We start from the raw sequence: 17,271 nt of genomic DNA on the forward strand, positions 1-17,271 counted from the left end.
CCTTCTTCGCTACTAAAACATCTGTCCAAAGCTTCAATTGAAACAATTTGTTTTGAATTTGGACATGTTATCAGAGCAAGATTTGTCTGTCGTACACGGGACCGGTAAAACAAGTACCTGATATATTAAACTTAAGTGGAGTCAAGTGCTCAATCACACAAAAATTTTCATTGCTCGCAATCTCCGGAACTAAAAATAACATATTAACATTCAAATCACGACCATCATGCTCCATATCAACCATGGGACTAGCGAGTACAGACAAACCTTGTTCTAATGCAGAAATAGTTAATTGTAACGTTGGATCTGTCTGCAACTTGGGAGACTCCAGATTTGATGAAACAAATTTACTAAATTTGTTTCATCAAATCTGTCTCCCAAGTTGCAGACAGAATAGGAAAACGTTGATTGGCTACTCCGATTTGCCGGGCAAATCGGAGTAGCCAATCAACGTTTTCCTATTCAGGCGCGAAACTTGGTTCAGAATATCTTGTATCTCAAAAAGTCTAAGAAAAGCAGTAAACGCTCGATTAATTTCCGCTGTATATTTAGTTCTGTTTTGAAAACTTTTTAAGTTGCTTTTGCCAATCAGAAAATGTGTTATCTACCCTTTTCAAATCATTGCTTAAGACGTTTAACTTACTGTTGAGTTGATCAGCCACTTTAAACAAATAAACAACTTTTCCATTGACAACACGAATCAATTGCTGGGATGTGGACATGGCTCGAGTAAGGGTTTTGAGAGTCTTTTTCAGATTGGACATGTGATTAGGCTCACACCTATGACCTGTCGACTTGTAGATTGCCCTAAAAATACCAAAAAGGCCTGCGTGACACATCTAACTAGAACGACGCGTGCGACCTTCCGCTTTTAACCATTGACGTTCATACCAAAATACCACGACAGTAACGTAATGCCCAAACTTTACACTCAGAAACCGAATTTCGATAGGCTCTAGGACAAGACATTCTCGATGGCTGTCCCACCAAACAAGTAAGTGTCGCCGACTCAATCAGAGTTGAAAAACCTGGCAACGATAGCAGCCTTCGAGCGACTTTCTGGAAACTACGAACCGTTGCTAACAAATCATTGAAAAACTTAGCTTTTACATCAGAACAAGAATCATTTGACATGGAAAAATGTACTCCGAAATCAGTAAATTTCAAAACTGTGTGGATATTGAGAAGCTTGGTGTTGTCATAAAACGTTAAAGGTTTTGGACTATGGCTAACCATGAGCGAAGCAGGATAAAAGGTTATTTTTTTCAGAAAAAGAACCAAACTGCTGTGGCGAGGCTACAGTGAGTTAAAAACAGAAAACCAACAAACAAAAACAAATCAAAGGTAGACGTTTTCCCTTAGAATCCATCACTGGCAACTATCGTTATGCGAGAAGTACCGGGATCGATACCCGGATTCTCCACCAACTATGTAGGACTGCTTTAGGGGAAAAGCTCTGCGAGAGGTAACCAAGACTCTGCCCGTCTTCAGAACTTTTATCTCCGTCTGCTTCTATAGTACAGCTAAGCACAACTCTTCTTCTAAATCTAGTGAACTAGCAGCCCTTCTAATATAGCTAAAACGTAGACATGTTTGGGTTCAAAAACTCTCTGACCTTGGAAAACTTGAGACATCCCCAGGACCGACTTAAAGGGACCGTGTCACGGATTTTAGCCAAACTTAGGCATAGGAAATGACCATCAAATTTGTTTAAATGTATAAAATAACCTCTTAAAACAGTGAAGGAATATTTAAATAACACACCAAATGCAAAAGAAGGTACGGATGGCCAAAAGTGTCGAAGATTGAAACGGATTGCGATGTGGGCTTTTGAAATTTGGTCCGGCGGAACAGTTTTCAAAGTTAATCTTGTCTGCTTGTAAATTTAATTTATGACGCCCGGGAGACACATTTAGCTGCAAGGAAGCTATGATTTGTCATTTAGTATCAAAGAATTAATTTCTTTGCAAACATTTAGTTTCATAGCGAATATTTGGCAAAATTTAATAACATAAGATTGACTTAGCCGTGACATAGTCCCTTTAAGAAAACAAATACAAACAAACCTACATGAAAAACCAAAATAAAGATATATATGATAAATGCAAATGCGGCCTTACACTACTGAAGACCTGAAAAAAATTTTCAGGTTCTGAGCGGGAGTCGAACCCACGACCTTTGCGTTGCCAGTGCAATGCTCTACCACTGAGCTATCAAAGCCACATGAGAGCGGTCGTATATGGTTAATCCCTTTATGGTGGACATGATACTCGGCCCAAGTATATGTGAGATAAATGAATGTGTGTCCAGCAGTAGCAATGAAATATATATATGATAAATGCAAATGCGGCCTTACACTACTGAAGACCTGAAAAAAATTTTCAGGTTCTGAGCGGGAGTCGAACCCACGACCTTTGCGTTGCCAGTGCAATGCTCTACCACTGAGCTATCAAAGCCACATGAGAGCGGTCGTATATGGTTAATCCCTTTATGGTGGACATGATACTCGGCCCAAGTATATGTGAGATAAATGAATGTGTGTCCAGCAGTAGCAATGAAATATATATATGATAAATGCAAATGCGGCCTTACACTACTGAAGACCTGAAAAAAATTTTCAGGTTCTGAGCGGGAGTCGAACCCACGACCTTTGCGTTGCCAGTGCAATGCTCTACCACTGAGCTATCAAAGCCACATGAGAGCGGTCGTATATGGTTAATCCCTTTATGGTGGACATGATACTCGGCCCAAGTATATGTGAGATAAATGAATGTGTGTCCAGCAGTAGCAATGAAATATATATATGATAAATGCAAATGCGGCCTTACACTACTGAAGACCTGAAAAAAATTTTCAGGTTCTGAGCGGGAGTCGAACCCACGACCTTTGCGTTGCCAGTGCAATGCTCTACCACTGAGCTATCAAAGCCACATGAGAGCGGTCGTATATGGTTAATCCCTTTATGGTGGACATGATACTCGGCCCAAGTATATGTGAGATAAATGAATGTGTGTCCAGCAGTAGCAATGAAATATATATATGATAAATGCAAATGCGGCCTTACACTACTGAAGACCTGAAAAAAATTTTCAGGTTCTGAGCGGGAGTCGAACCCACGACCTTTGCGTTGCCAGTGCAATGCTCTACCACTGAGCTATCAAAGCCACATGAGAGCGGTCGTATATGGTTAATCCCTTTATGGTGGACATGATACTCGGCCCAAGTATATGTGAGATAAATGAATGTGTGTCCAGCAGTAGCAATGAAATATATATATGATAAATGCAAATGCGGCCTTACACTACTGAAGACCTGAAAAAAATTTTCAGGTTCTGAGCGGGAGTCGAACCCACGACCTTTGCGTTGCCAGTGCAATGCTCTACCACTGAGCTATCAAAGCCACATGAGAGCGGTCGTATATGGTTAATCCCTTTATGGTGGACATGATACTCGGCCCAAGTATATGTGAGATAAATGAATGTGTGTCCAGCAGTAGCAATGAAATATATATATGATAAATGCAAATGCGGCCTTACACTACTGAAGACCTGAAAAAAATTTTCAGGTTCTGAGCGGGAGTCGAACCCACGACCTTTGCGTTGCCAGTGCAATGCTCTACCACTGAGCTATCAAAGCCACATGAGAGCGGTCGTATATGGTTAATCCCTTTATGGTGGACATGATACTCGGCCCAAGTATATGTGAGATAAATGAATGTGTGTCCAGCAGTAGCAATGAAATATATATATGATAAATGCAAATGCGGCCTTACACTACTGAAGACCTGAAAAAAATTTTCAGGTTCTGAGCGGGAGTCGAACCCACGACCTTTGCGTTGCCAGTGCAATGCTCTACCACTGAGCTATCAAAGCCACATGAGAGCGGTCGTATATGGTTAATCCCTTTATGGTGGACATGATACTCGGCCCAAGTATATGTGAGATAAATGAATGTGTGTCCAGCAGTAGCAATGAAATATATATATGATAAATGCAAATGCGGCCTTACACTACTGAAGACCTGAAAAAAATTTTCAGGTTCTGAGCGGGAGTCGAACCCACGACCTTTGCGTTGCCAGTGCAATGCTCTACCACTGAGCTATCAAAGCCACATGAGAGCGGTCGTATATGGTTAATCCCTTTATGGTGGACATGATACTCGGCCCAAGTATATGTGAGATAAATGAATGTGTGTCCAGCAGTAGCAATGAAATATATATATGATAAATGCAAATGCGGCCTTACACTACTGAAGACCTGAAAAAAATTTTCAGGTTCTGAGCGGGAGTCGAACCCACGACCTTTGCGTTGCCAGTGCAATGCTCTACCACTGAGCTATCAAAGCCACATGAGAGCGGTCGTATATGGTTAATCCCTTTATGGTGGACATGATACTCGGCCCAAGTATATGTGAGATAAATGAATGTGTGTCCAGCAGTAGCAATGAAATATATATATGATAAATGCAAATGCGGCCTTACACTACTGAAGACCTGAAAAAAAAATTTTCAGGTTCTGAGCGGGAGTCGAACCCACGACCTTTGCGTTGCCAGTGCAATGCTCTACCACTGAGCTATCAAAGCCACATGAGAGCGGTCGTATATGGTTAATCCCTTTATGGTGGACATGATACTCGGCCCAAGTATATGTGAGATAAATGAATGTGTGTCCAGCAGTAGCAATGAAATATATATATGATAAATGCAAATGCGGCCTTACACTACTGAAGACCTGAAAAAAATTTTTTTCAGGTCTTCAGTAGTGTAAGGCCGCATTTGCATTTATCATATATATATTTCATTGCTACTGCTGGACACACATTCATTTATCTCACATATACTTGGGCCGAGTATCATGTCCACCATAAAGGGATTAACCATATACGACCGCTCTCATGTGGCTTTGATAGCTCAGTGGTAGAGCATTGCACTGGCAACGCAAAGGTCGTGGGTTCGACTCCCGCTCAGAACCTGAAAATTTTTTTCAGGTCTTCAGTAGTGTAAGGCCGCATTTGCATTTATCATATATATATTTCATTGCTACTGCTGGACACACATTCATTTATCTCCAAAATAAAGAGTAAACGGCCAATGATAAATCAAGACGCTCAAAAACTAAACCAAAACAGGAACCTTTACGGAGGTCCCAAATCAAGATCAGTAGATGATTTCAAGTTCTTCTACCGTGGGAACGGAACCCTCAAATACAAACACTTGACAAAATAACCAACACAACCTAAAGTTAGAAACTCTTAGTGTGAGGTAGACCTTGAACATCCTTGGGCTTTAAACTTGAATTACAAAATAACCAAAGCTTCGAGGCACTAACCCAAACATGACCACTGGGAAAGACTACAGCTTAGCGATAAGGGTCCTTAATAAACTACGATAAACAACGTAAAACATTGGTGTGGGCAATCAGGCCCTTACAACAAAAGACTTGAACGGAAGCAACAGAATGACAAATAACCGACAGAGAACTAAAACAACTAAATTCTAAAAACAACTATTAAGCTTCACAACACTACTATAAATAAGCTTACTTCGAATAAATAGTTACAACTTCACTTACCTTGGGAAAACTGCGAAAAATATTCGAAGTAAGCGAAGGCAAAGGAACAAAGAAAGCACACACGAAAGCACAGTCGAAAGTACTGATGGATTACCAGCTTTGAGCCTGTTATCTTTTCACCGCTGTTGTTGTGTTAGCGAGAAGCAAAAATACTCATCATACAACTTTCGAGAATTTTTCACTAACGGCCACTATTTCATCGACGTTCGGTGGCGGACTAAAACTACTGCCCTGGATAAAACCCTGTTATGCCTTCCATGTTATTTTCCGTATTATTTTAACTTCGGCTGCACATTTCGGCCATTTCTTCAAGAAAAACAAGTATGTACGATTCGAAAATCGCCATATTGTTCTGCATGGGATCGAGACCACGGTCGGCTAGCCAGCCAGCCAGCCAGTTGACCCAAGATGGTCCACTCAGCTTCAACAATACCCACGTGACTGAGTTTAGGGCTTTCCACAAGTTGCTCGAGATTTCCCAAAAAGTTGCCCGTAATTTATCAAAAAGTTGCTCAAAAGTTGCTCCAATAATCCAAAAATGTTGCTTCTGATAATAAAAGTTGCTCGAAAGTTGCTCCAAAAAACCCAAAACGCTGCTTCTAATCTAGATAATTTCTTTAAATATAGGCTAATGTCCCTTTGAGGGTTAATTTTCTAAACAAAAAAAAGATTTCTAAGCAGTTTTATGCAATTTCACAGCAAAAGAAAGATCTAAATAACATATCAAGGGGAAATTTGTAAAATGATGACGTCATGTTTGCTGAAGAGTTTTTGTAATGTTTTAATTTAGCATGAGCCGATAGTTAAAACGTCTTCAGATGTTTCTCGAAAATCTTCGCCAAACTTCGTAAATCTTCGGAAACGTTCGTATGGCCTTTGAGCAACACTCGGATAATCTTCGGAGATCTTCGGTCTGGAACTTGCTCAAAATGCAACAAGTTGCTCGAGAGGAAAAAAGTTGCTCGAAGGGGAAAAAGTTGCTCGAAACTTGAAAAGTTGCCAAAAAGTTGCCGAGCAACTTGTGGAAAGCCCTAACTGAGTTTGGAAAAACGACGCGATTAGTATGCGTTCTCCTTCGTCGAACGCAAATATCGAGGCTGAAATTTGCGAATTTTTAAGAATATTTTAAGAATAAACCCGAGGCTGAGATTTTGAAAAGAATATAGTTTTGAGTTGAAAATTTGTAAATACAATACAATTAAATATATGTTTTTAGTTGAAACAAAATCAGGTATTTTCATTTCCGTCACTTTATCTCTGTGGGAATGCTTTGTTTAAAGCCAAAACGGCCAGGCTGCAACGAAAAGCAATGATACATGTGCACAATGTAACAAGATACAGATCTGGACACCAAACACTTGTAATTGGCTGTTTTTATGCTAGAGACGATAATGTCGTCAGACAGACGTTAAAGGCGTCTGGTATAAAAACGGGACGCCTTTAGTAGACAGCTTTTCAGAAAAAATAAAAAAAGACTGGGTTCGACACTCGGAGGACACTGGACACGAAGACGTAAAGCCATCAGACGTTAAAGCCGTCTGTCTGTTTTCATACTAGTTAATGACGTCCCGTTTTTATATTAGACGGCTTTAACGTCTGAGACGTTAAAGCTGTCCGATAAGAGCGTCGTTCAGACGCTCTTACGAAAAGACGTTAAAGCCATCAGACGTTAAAGGCGTCTGTCTTATTTATCGTTTTTATACTAGACGTTAATGTCGTCTCGAGACAGCTTTAACGTCTAAGACAGCTTTAACGTCTCTAGCATAAAAACGGCCATTGATTACCCAATACTTGCTAAAACGGAAATGTCAAACGGTATTTTGTAAGAATGTTCATAAGAATATTTGCAGCTTAAAATCAGCAGAAAAATAAGAATATTCAGCCTGGGTCGGAAAAACTGTATACTTATATAAAAAAAAGAATGTAATTTCAATTTTATCTTTATAATTCTCTGGCAAACAAGGCAAATCAAAAGCCTCTTTAACAACAAAGACAAAAACACTCACAGATCCAAAGTTGTTTACAAAGGAGATTGTTCTTGCGTTTATTATATTGGCGAAGGTGTGAGAAACTTAGCAGTGCGAATTGCGGAACATTCAAATCCTGCTCACACCTATGAGCCTGCAAAACACCTGCGGGAAAACCCATCACATTCTTTCACATGGCGTGTTCTCTCCTCAGCACAGACATTCCACAAGCGAAGGATCGTTGAGGGGCTAATGATCCAACAATTCCGCCCCAGTTTGAACAAACAAGTTATTTCTTATGTTTCCAAACTTTCCCAACGGGAATTACATAAGATATATATGCATGCGTGCGGACGGTCATTTTTTCGTCTTTTTGGCTTGTTTACAATCAAAAGGAAGGAGAATAGCGGTTAAGTTGGGTAATCTCGAACCACATTCTTGTTAGGCAAGGGACTGTTTTAACTTCTCAAGGGAATACTTTCCGCTGTGGGTGATCAAAGCGCGTGACTCGTAAAGTGTCTCTCTATAGTTGTGCTTCAGCACTTCCATTCTTGTAGAAAAAACGTGACTTGTCAAATTTCAAACGTTATATAACAATTAAAAACGTGAGTAGCCCAAATCTTACGTGACATAACCAATTAAGAATGTGAGGGGTTCAGCGCTCGAAGGCAGCGAAGTTTAAAACGATTAAGAACGCAATTTGTACTGGTACAAGTCTTAAGGCGCTAATATTAATTATCCTAAAACGATTAACAACGCAAATTTGTACTGGTACAAGTCTTTCACACACTAAAACGTTGCTCATAGTTAACCAAAGGAAACTCATTTCGTGACAATTGATTATTTCTGCTGAGTTGCACAATTTAGAATTGCAACATTCAATGCAGGTGAAGTGATATTTACAAGTTTTTTGTAGCCTGTTGTGAAATTACTTCCGGTGGAAGCAGTAAACACTAAACGTTTTTGCTTTTGTTCAGAAGTTAATGCATCGCCATTAGAAAAAAAAACAGCAACTGTTTTACTGGAAATGTAGTCGTTAGAAATGGCATGTGTAGCCGTAAGGTAAAGAATAACGCGAGGAGAAGCGGCTTTTGGTAATATCCAAACGAAAATTTACTTCTCAATGTGGGGTTAAGATTGCGTGACGAGACAAAAGGTAACTCTGTCGTGCAGGGCTCGAGACTAACGGTAGCCAACTAGCCAAAGGCTAGTAGAAATGCAGTTTTGGCTAGTAGATTTTGGACTTTCACTAGCCAAAATGGCTAGTGGAAATTTCAGGCAGTTTTGTGGAAAAAAAAAACGCAAATTGAAATGACTCTGAGAGAACAGAACTAACAAGTACACTGTTGACATATATCAAAGAATGTGGACAAGCTAAAGTTACCGAAAAGCGAACAAACGATCATTGATAGCTTCTTTTAGGACTTTCCGGTGACGAAAACAACAAGTGAAAGAAAACTGCTTCTGCTAATCATTAGCCAGCCTGGGAAATCGAGCATTATGTGTAGGTTGTAACGTCTATCAGTGATCGGGTAAGGTTGCATGAACAACGAGGGTGAGAGGTCGCGTACGTGAACGCTTTCAAAAAAGCTGTCATGTACACATTTAAGATCTGGTTACGTTGGATACCCGAGATTATTCTGCAGTGGGTAGGAGCAAAAAAGCGAGGGAAAGACCCAATGAATCGAAGACAGCAAAGTGCCTCCATGAAAACGCAAGACTTTCCATGGATTTGGGAAGATAAACCTATTTTGTCCGATTTGTCACTGTCTTTTGTCTCCGCTGGCTTGGGAGAAAAAAAAAAAAGAAAACCATGAAAGTTCTGGCTAGTAGAATATTGGTTTTGGCTAGTGAAATCAAAGGTGTCACTAGCCACTAGGCTAGTTTGCAAAAAAGTTAGTGTCGAGCCCTGGTCGTGCGTAACCTTTATCGGGAACCCTGCATTAAGCCGAGTAGAAATCTTTCTAACTCGAAAGGAAACAACTATTTCGATTAAAGGCAAGCGTCAAAGTTTACCATTTTTAACCAAGCCAAAGTATATGAGTCGCAAAGCGCCCAGCCGTCGCGACTGACAAATACAGCATTTCCTCCGCGAAAATAAAAAAAAATGCTTGAACTGAAAGACGTTTGAATTCTTCCATGATATGTTCGAACAACAATGCCCAGGATAAACCTTCTACTCATACTAACTTCATGCAAAAAAGTTGATATCTCGAAGAGATCTTTGATTAAACCTGATGATGGCAAACAGCCGAAAACGTTTAGTTTCAACATTTTAATTTTAACCTTAAAGTTTACCATCTTTGTTTTTTATTTATCACCAGGCATCGACTTGTTTTTCGAGCAAATGTTTTCTTTTTATTAATTAAACGAATTCAACGGATATTCAGATTCGAGGGATTAGTCTTTTGGTAGACTTTATGGGTTGCAGTACAGGTTCGGGGGTAAGCTGTTTTCAAAAATTGAGATGTATTTAGTAGGCATAAATAAAGTAACCACCATGTGGTTTAGGCTTTGAGTAGAAGAGAAAAGAAACCAATTTAATCGTTTTACGAAGGTATTAGAAATTTCGGTTTTTGGGTGACACATGTCCTGATCATCCAGCGCGTCCACAAATTACCAATCTGAATGTTCGCATGTGTTTGTTTTAAGGGCTGATATCTTCTAAGAAGATATCCTGTTATTACCGACGCCGACTCAAAGCTGGAATCGCCCGAATGACCTACAAAAGTGCTAAAAAGACAAAATGTTGTTTAAAATTGTATTTCGGCTTTTGGAAGTTAGAATGGAGATATTGTTAATTGAATTCCGAATCCATACAAACTCTTGATTTATTCGTAGACTTTTTCTTTCGCCCAAACTCAATCCCATAATAATCTCAAAAATTACGCCAGATAAATGGGATAAATTTAAGGCAAAGAATAAAGTGAATTTGGATCAGAGATCTTTTTACTACAGATCTTACAAGCTTGACTAAATGACATACGTAGAATTTTGTTTTTATCCCTGGTTTTTTTTTTTTTGTGGTTTGGGGGGTTTTGGGGGGTGAAATGGTTTTTGGGGTTTTTACTCACCTCTGGTATCAAGAGCTGTAGAATGGTCTGGGCATGCTGCAAGGCAGTGGAATCCTGCAATGTTCTTTTCACAGCAGAAATTGGCCCAGTGGCCACTGTAGCAAGCATCGCTGAAGATCATTGGGTAGTAAGCTCCTTCAGGCACCATATCAAAAATTTCTTGAATGCTGATTGTCCCATCATCAAAGCACCAGTTTCCAGTCCCAATTTCTCCATGTCCAGTGTAGTACAATATTGGTTGAACCTCTCTGCGCTCGCATGTGTCAAAAAAACGCCTGATATGATCCAAGGCCGCGGACTTGGTCAGATAAAGATCCTTCACAGTGTTAAACAACTTAGTTCCAACGACATCTTCTACATTTGTTAAGTCACGAGTAATGCCAGGAAGAAATGTACCACTTCTGACTCCAGGAATATCCCTGGTTCTTCTATCAGAAATATTGATGCTGTTTGGAGGATCTGAAGCACCTGAGAGAAGTAACCACAATGGCTCGGGAGTAGTTGGGTTCCACCGTGACCAGCGGTCAATTCGACCAACATTGTGTCCTTGTGCAATTGCAGAACCAGCAAAAGTATCAGGCATGGTCGTCCTAATGTGGAAATACGAATTGCTCGATCCTGACGGCCTCTACTATCTACACTTTTTTACCTGAAAAGACAAAGATATGAAATGTCAGATAAATCTTCCACAAATTGCTCGTTCTTTCCTTGCTAAAAGCGGGTTTACAAATGTGAAGTTTTTTTGGTAATGTGTCGTTTCGGCAAAAAACAACAGGCCATTGCCGATTTATTCCCCCCTCCCCCCCCCCCCCCCCCCCCCCCCTCTCTGTTTTTCAACAAGTGCTGGTGTAAAACATTTGAGTTACAGGCGAACAAAAATCGAAGCCAAGTAACGCCGTAGTGAGTTAAACCTGAAGACACCCTGACTCTTTGTCGACCGTAATGCATTGCGCACCTCGCCCGAGGTTTCGTAGACTACGAAACCTCCAATTTGTTGAGTTGTCGATCATTTTGCTCTTCAATGCATAATAATCCAAGGCATCCATCGCGATTTTTAACAGTCATGGCATTTAATGAAAAGATTGATTATCATATCGTTCTTAAACATTGGGGCGAATATTTCGTCGTAAATGGTTGGTTTGTTACATACGTGAGAAGCTAAACATGCATGGCGGGTGCGAAGAATCGCCGGCGGAAGGCCTAGACTATGACCAGAGGCTCTTCTGAAAAGATTTATTCGAGAAAATCTGCTCAGAATCAGTGGAGAAACAAAGAAGATGACCTCGGATACAAGAAAAGTGAAAACTGCTCCCGTTTGCCGAGTGACACTGAAACACGAAAAATGTAAAATAGGGGGAACGCGGGGAACGACGGGAAGGGCGAAGCGGCGGGGTGTCCCCTGCGTGCTTTCGTTTAGATTCTCTTCAGGCTCCGCGCGCTTACATTTTACTTCTCCCCATTTCCCAGCACGTGCGAAACACGAAAGAGGCTTATGCGGAGGAGAGAGTTAAAGTTTGTATCTTTGCGAGAAAACTGTCGCTTAACACTTTTAACTACCGCGAGCTGTACGCCTGTTCGATTCATTTAGTGCACCATTAAAGAGAATTGCTATCTAAATATGTATCCCTCAAGATATTGTGCCCAGTTAATGATAATTTCAAAAGAAATGGCCTTGCAAGTATTAGTCTCCTTTTCTTCTCTCGCCGAAATATAATCTCCAAGACATTGCATGATCATGAATATTGTTATCCCTGAAAACGATTCCTGATTCAATCACATGTCCTGCCGACTGATTTTCATTGGCTACTATACTTATAACATTTTGTTGGCACTACGTGCCCTTCCGAAGTTGCGCAGGGAACTGGGGCGAGTTTCAAATTTTGAGCAATCGATAATCTGACACCACCACATGAAAGATCATGGTGCCGGATCGATCATTTGACCAAGTTTGATGCTTTCAGGATGGACAGCAACAAAGTTATGGACCTTAAAACAGGGTTCAAAATCCATACAAACGTCTCTAATTGTGAGCCAGCGTACCCCCAAATATAATTCTTAAAATTTTTATTCGTTTTGTGACAGCTGTAAAATCCTGCCAAAGACCCATTAATTTGAAAGAAACTAAGATGAAAAGTCACCATGTTTGCCCATTTTAAACATTATCACAAAAATCATAAAAAAATTAAGAATTTATGTGGTTTTGGGGGACGCTGTCTCAAAATAAGAGACGTTTGTATGGGGTTTTAACCATGTTTTAACGTCCCTAACTTCGTCTTTGCTCCTTCTAAAAGCATCAAACTTGGTCAAATGACCAGTCTCACCTTGTCCTTTCATGTGGCAGTGTGAGATTATCGATTGCTTAAAATTATAAACTCGCCCCAGTTCCCTGCGCAACCTCACCAAAACGAAACCCCATTGTAGTATAAACCCGAAACTAAAGTAAAACACGATAAAGAACGTAGAACGGTGAACCAGAAAAAATACCTTATTACATGAAATTTTTGCGACATGTTAATTTCGCAAATTTCGCGATTCCAAAAAAAAATCGCGAAATTAAAGTGACGCGAACGATAAGTGTCGCGAACAAAACATGACGCGAAAATTAAATGACTCACATATATCAATAATCAAGAAAGTTTAAAACACTTCAATTGACCCAAGAACAATTACTAATGCACTTACAAGCATGAGGTACTTGTAAACGTTGTGAGAACTGTTCTGTTGTTGCCATTACCGAGATTTAGTCTGCCCTTGCGTTTTTCTTAATTTTAAAGTCATTATTCCTTTGATGAAGTCTTTTTATTTAATTCAAAGGCATGTTTAATAATATTGCCAAGGAAATGTAAATTCTGTCTGATCTTACTCAAAAACGAGAAATTAAAGTGATTCACAATAAAAAATTTTCGAAAAATCGCGAAAATTAACTGTCGCGAAATATGCGCACCACAAAACCTCGAAATTAACGGCAGTGCCGTAGCAAGGGGAGGGGCCGGGTTTTTTTTTTCCCAAAAAGTAAAAAACAGACCTGTATAAAATGTGAAAATAAAATTTTATCTCCCGAGAGGTTTGGAACAATAACATTTGTACTTCTTTTCATTTTTTAACGTATGTAGGGTGATGCATGCACAACAATATTAAACAGCCAAAAACTAAAATACACCAGAAATCGTGACAACAATGTGAAAAAATGTCTCAAATGTCTATTGGTTTGCTGAGACAGTGTAGGAAGTAAATAATTCGCGATATGCGTAAATTACAAATAGCCCCTAGCGGCTCGCGCCTCGCGGCGCTCGCGTCCCCCCCCCCCCCCACTTATTTTACCCTTGCTACGGCACTGTAACGTGTCGCGAAAATTTCATGTAATAAGGTAAATGAACTGTTATGATGTAACGGCCTTACGATTGTCACGACACTCGCCACATGCATCGACAGACAACAAATGTAATCCTATTCCTGGTGCATAAAAATGAAAAGCCTTGTAAACGCCCGCGTTACATTTTATTTTATTTTATTTTAATTTTAATTTTACTTTTGTAATTTCATATATTCTGCTATTGTAATTTCATATATTTTGCGATATTGTATTTTAGGTAACACCATCTATATAGAAATACCAATAAATTGTTGTTTTTGTTGTTGTTGACAACAAAGGGAGATTATTCTGTGAAATTTTAGTTTCCTAGAAATTCTATAAGTACCTAATCGCTCGGTAAAAACAAAGTTCTACAGTTTTACCATACAGTTTCTATCGTTGAGCTTGAATCTTCACGGTATTGAAATTTTAATGTGAATATTAGCACAGCAGTTCAAACATATTGACCGACCGATGATCTCGACATGATTAAATTCGGAATTTATACATAAAGAATAGTAGAATCTCAAAGAGTCTCCCTTTTCTTCTCTAAAATACAATATTTGAAGTGAATAAAGAAAGCAAGCATAATAGACCATTTGCATTATGACGTAAAAGCGCAAAGACTTCTGGTAGATGTAGTTAAGTTCGCGGGAAAAAACCATTTCTGCCTTATGATTGGCTAAGGGTAGCCAAGCGCGAAGGTGGACATCCAGGACTTTTATTTTGATCTGAAGTTGAGCTGCTAAGTATACGCTCTTGTCGCTTCGAAATTTGTTTATACATTTATTTTTTCAGTTACCTGTCAAAAATATAGAAAACAGGATGATAGCTTTGGAATGAAAAATGACTGAGTTCTGTGTTTTAACCAAGACAGACAAATGTTGTTCGTGTTCAAGTAAGTTTAATATGTACGTTGTGTGGCGGAGTTGACTTGGTAGAAATTCATTCATCGCGGCCGACAACTTCTCTTCGTAAATAATTTTAGCCTAATATCACAGCTTCAAAAAATTGCGCACTGGAAACAGATTGCTTGAAAGGACGAGTCTACGATATAACTAAATTTGTGTGGAATCAAGTGAAAGCAAGGCAAGCCATTGACTTTGTTCATCATCTATTTTCAGACGTTCAACAAACGATCGCTTCCATCGATCGCAGGTGAATTAATTCTTCACTGAAAAGCTTAGAAAATTTACCATATATCATGATTGCTCGGCGGGACGGTCAGTTTAATTTATTTTTACAGTGAGACAGAGAAACGAGTCAAATAATTTTCCTCGTTCAATCGAGCTTCATCGATGAATCATGAAGGGTCAATCATAAAGGATTTTCAAGCTGATCAATCAAAACTACCCTGTGCAGGTGAATACAGATTATTTTTTTTTATCTTAAAATTTATTTTTTTTCGTCAAATTAGAACTGTAATTGCAATATTCTTTAACAAAGAAGTTTTTTTTTTTGTGTGGAAATGTCAACTCGTCGAGTAGCAGTTGTGGTTTCATCCGAGCGAGGGCCTACCGTGATGATACGTGAGACGAAAGGTGAGCCTCAAAGATTTTTACGAGTGTAGACATCAGTTCTGTTCTCCCCCATTTTAGAAAGGGTAAATATGCGTCTTCGTAGGTTTGAAAATACCTGGCAAGCAAAAGTTTTAGGAATTTAATTAAATAACCGCGCGGACTCGAGTGGAGGAAACACTCGTTGAAACTTCACTACAAAACGCAACCCAGAAAATATACAATTTCTTGCATAACTTTTTTTTCATTTTAACGGACTTGGTTTTATACTGAGAGGTTGCTTTTTGCGCTTTAAATGAAGCCACAGGGACGTCTTCTTCGGTGAGAGTATTTTTCTTTACCTCCATCACGATTTTCTTGGGCAAGCGGGCTTGATGACGATTCAAAATTTCCCGCGAACTTAACTACAACTACCAGAAGTCTTTGCGCTTTTACGTCATAATGCAAATGGTCTATTGAACAAAATTAGAGGGCGGCGTAAGAAAAACTACGCATGCTAGACAGGAGCTTAAAATGACGGTTTAATACATGTAGCTTTTAAAATGGAAATGGCTTTTGCTTGTTTCGGTAATTTCGTTTCGTTTCGCTCTTTTCGGCCGCTTCGGTTGTTTCGGTGGTTTCGTTTCAGTCGTTTTAGATGGTTTCGCTCGTTTGGTTTCGGTGGTTTGTTTCGTTCTTTCGGGTTTTAGTACATGTCGTACGTGTCAGCTGTCTGAAACGAAGAAACAATACCAAATGGCACAGAATTTCTCGGAATTTCCAAATTCCTAGGAAACAAAGGTGACCAAAGATACTAAAAAAGTTTGTATCTTTTTAAAACTGAGCAGTAAGGATTTGAGTAAGGATTTGGAAAAATACTTCCTTTTTCCTTTGAAAATCTTTAATAAAGCTTAAAAATGTATCTTGTGTCCTTATTTTGTCTTTCTTGTGCTTCAGAAAACCATGCGTGAGGTTTTTGTTTCAACGTCTATCACACCGTAAATCGATAATAGCGCCATGTAGGTATTCTATATGAGAAAGAAAGCAATAACATAATATTGTAAGGTTCATGAGAAGGTTTACATCGGCTACCAACATAGTGGGAGTACAGAGAGGCTGAGGGAGGTGTTCTCTGTTAGATAGCTTGTTAAAAAACATATATTGCGAAGTTGGCGAATTTTGTATCGTTGTTTATATTGAAACAAATACATAGGTGTTTGTCCGATCACTGGAACATAATCTTCAATACAAAACTTAACTGTGAGACTAAAACTGTATTGTAAGCAAACCATATGAGCTAATTATTACTTACCACAGGTTCAGCTGTAAAGCACAGACATAAAACTGGTCAGACAGGCAGCCACACAGGAGAGAATTGAGCAAAACTCACTGTGCAAGAACTAGTTTTATGGCGTAATCATTGTCACGAGATTGCAACTGAATACGGTATTTTGTAATCCTCATAATCCTGCTGCTATCAAAACAGGAAGTTCAAATTATTCTCTGGAATTCATTTGGAGAATTGTATATACTCAGAGAAATAGACAAGGTGAATGAGTAAAAAATAGCTTTGTTGTTTACTCTTAAATGTAAAAGAACAGTTGCGTGTATACAGCGCAAATAAAATTTGCAGACGTACTGCTATATTAGGCTACGTTTACACGGACACGGTTATCATCAACACGGTTCATGACCTCGAAACCGCATCGAAAACGACACGGTTTCGAGTGTTTACACGGAACCTATTTAACCATTTTCCGACTGTTTTCGAATGTGATTGTATAAGCAAGCGCTGCCTCTATGCGTGTTTCA

General features: G+C 39.3%; 3 protein-coding genes across 9 annotated transcripts in view; 1 reads left to right on the plus strand and 2 right to left on the minus strand.

Moving 5' to 3' along the window:
• LOC144634536 (pecanex-like protein 1) overlaps positions 1-17,271 on the plus strand; it is a 110,752-nt gene that overhangs the window by 60,011 nt on the left and 33,470 nt on the right. The window lies entirely within an intron of this gene.
• The window catches only part of LOC144635449 (uncharacterized), a 42,053-nt gene that overhangs the window by 15,916 nt on the left and 8,866 nt on the right, over positions 1-17,271 (minus strand). The gene's annotated exons all lie outside the window — the stretch shown is intronic.
• The window catches only part of LOC144634582 (uncharacterized), a 121,728-nt gene that overhangs the window by 15,413 nt on the left and 89,044 nt on the right, over positions 1-17,271 (minus strand). For 2 of the 6 annotated variants that reach the window (XM_078493589.1, XM_078493593.1), the window contains exon 2: positions 10,612-11,260. In XM_078493589.1, coding sequence (XP_078349715.1) covers positions 10,612-11,194 — 583 coding nt within the window. In that variant the 5' untranslated portion in view covers positions 11,195-11,260. Of the gene's footprint in view, positions 1-10,611; positions 11,261-16,338; positions 16,360-16,382; positions 16,488-16,771; positions 16,844-17,271 lie in introns of those variants that run through there. The other 4 variants (XM_078493587.1, XM_078493590.1, XM_078493592.1 and 1 more) reach the window with 4 other exon arrangements.

This window comes from Oculina patagonica, chromosome 13, assembly GCF_052425735.1.
Source record: "Oculina patagonica isolate OP01 chromosome 13, crgOcupat, whole genome shotgun sequence".
Classification (NCBI taxonomy): Eukaryota; Metazoa; Cnidaria; class Anthozoa; order Scleractinia; family Oculinidae; genus Oculina; species Oculina patagonica.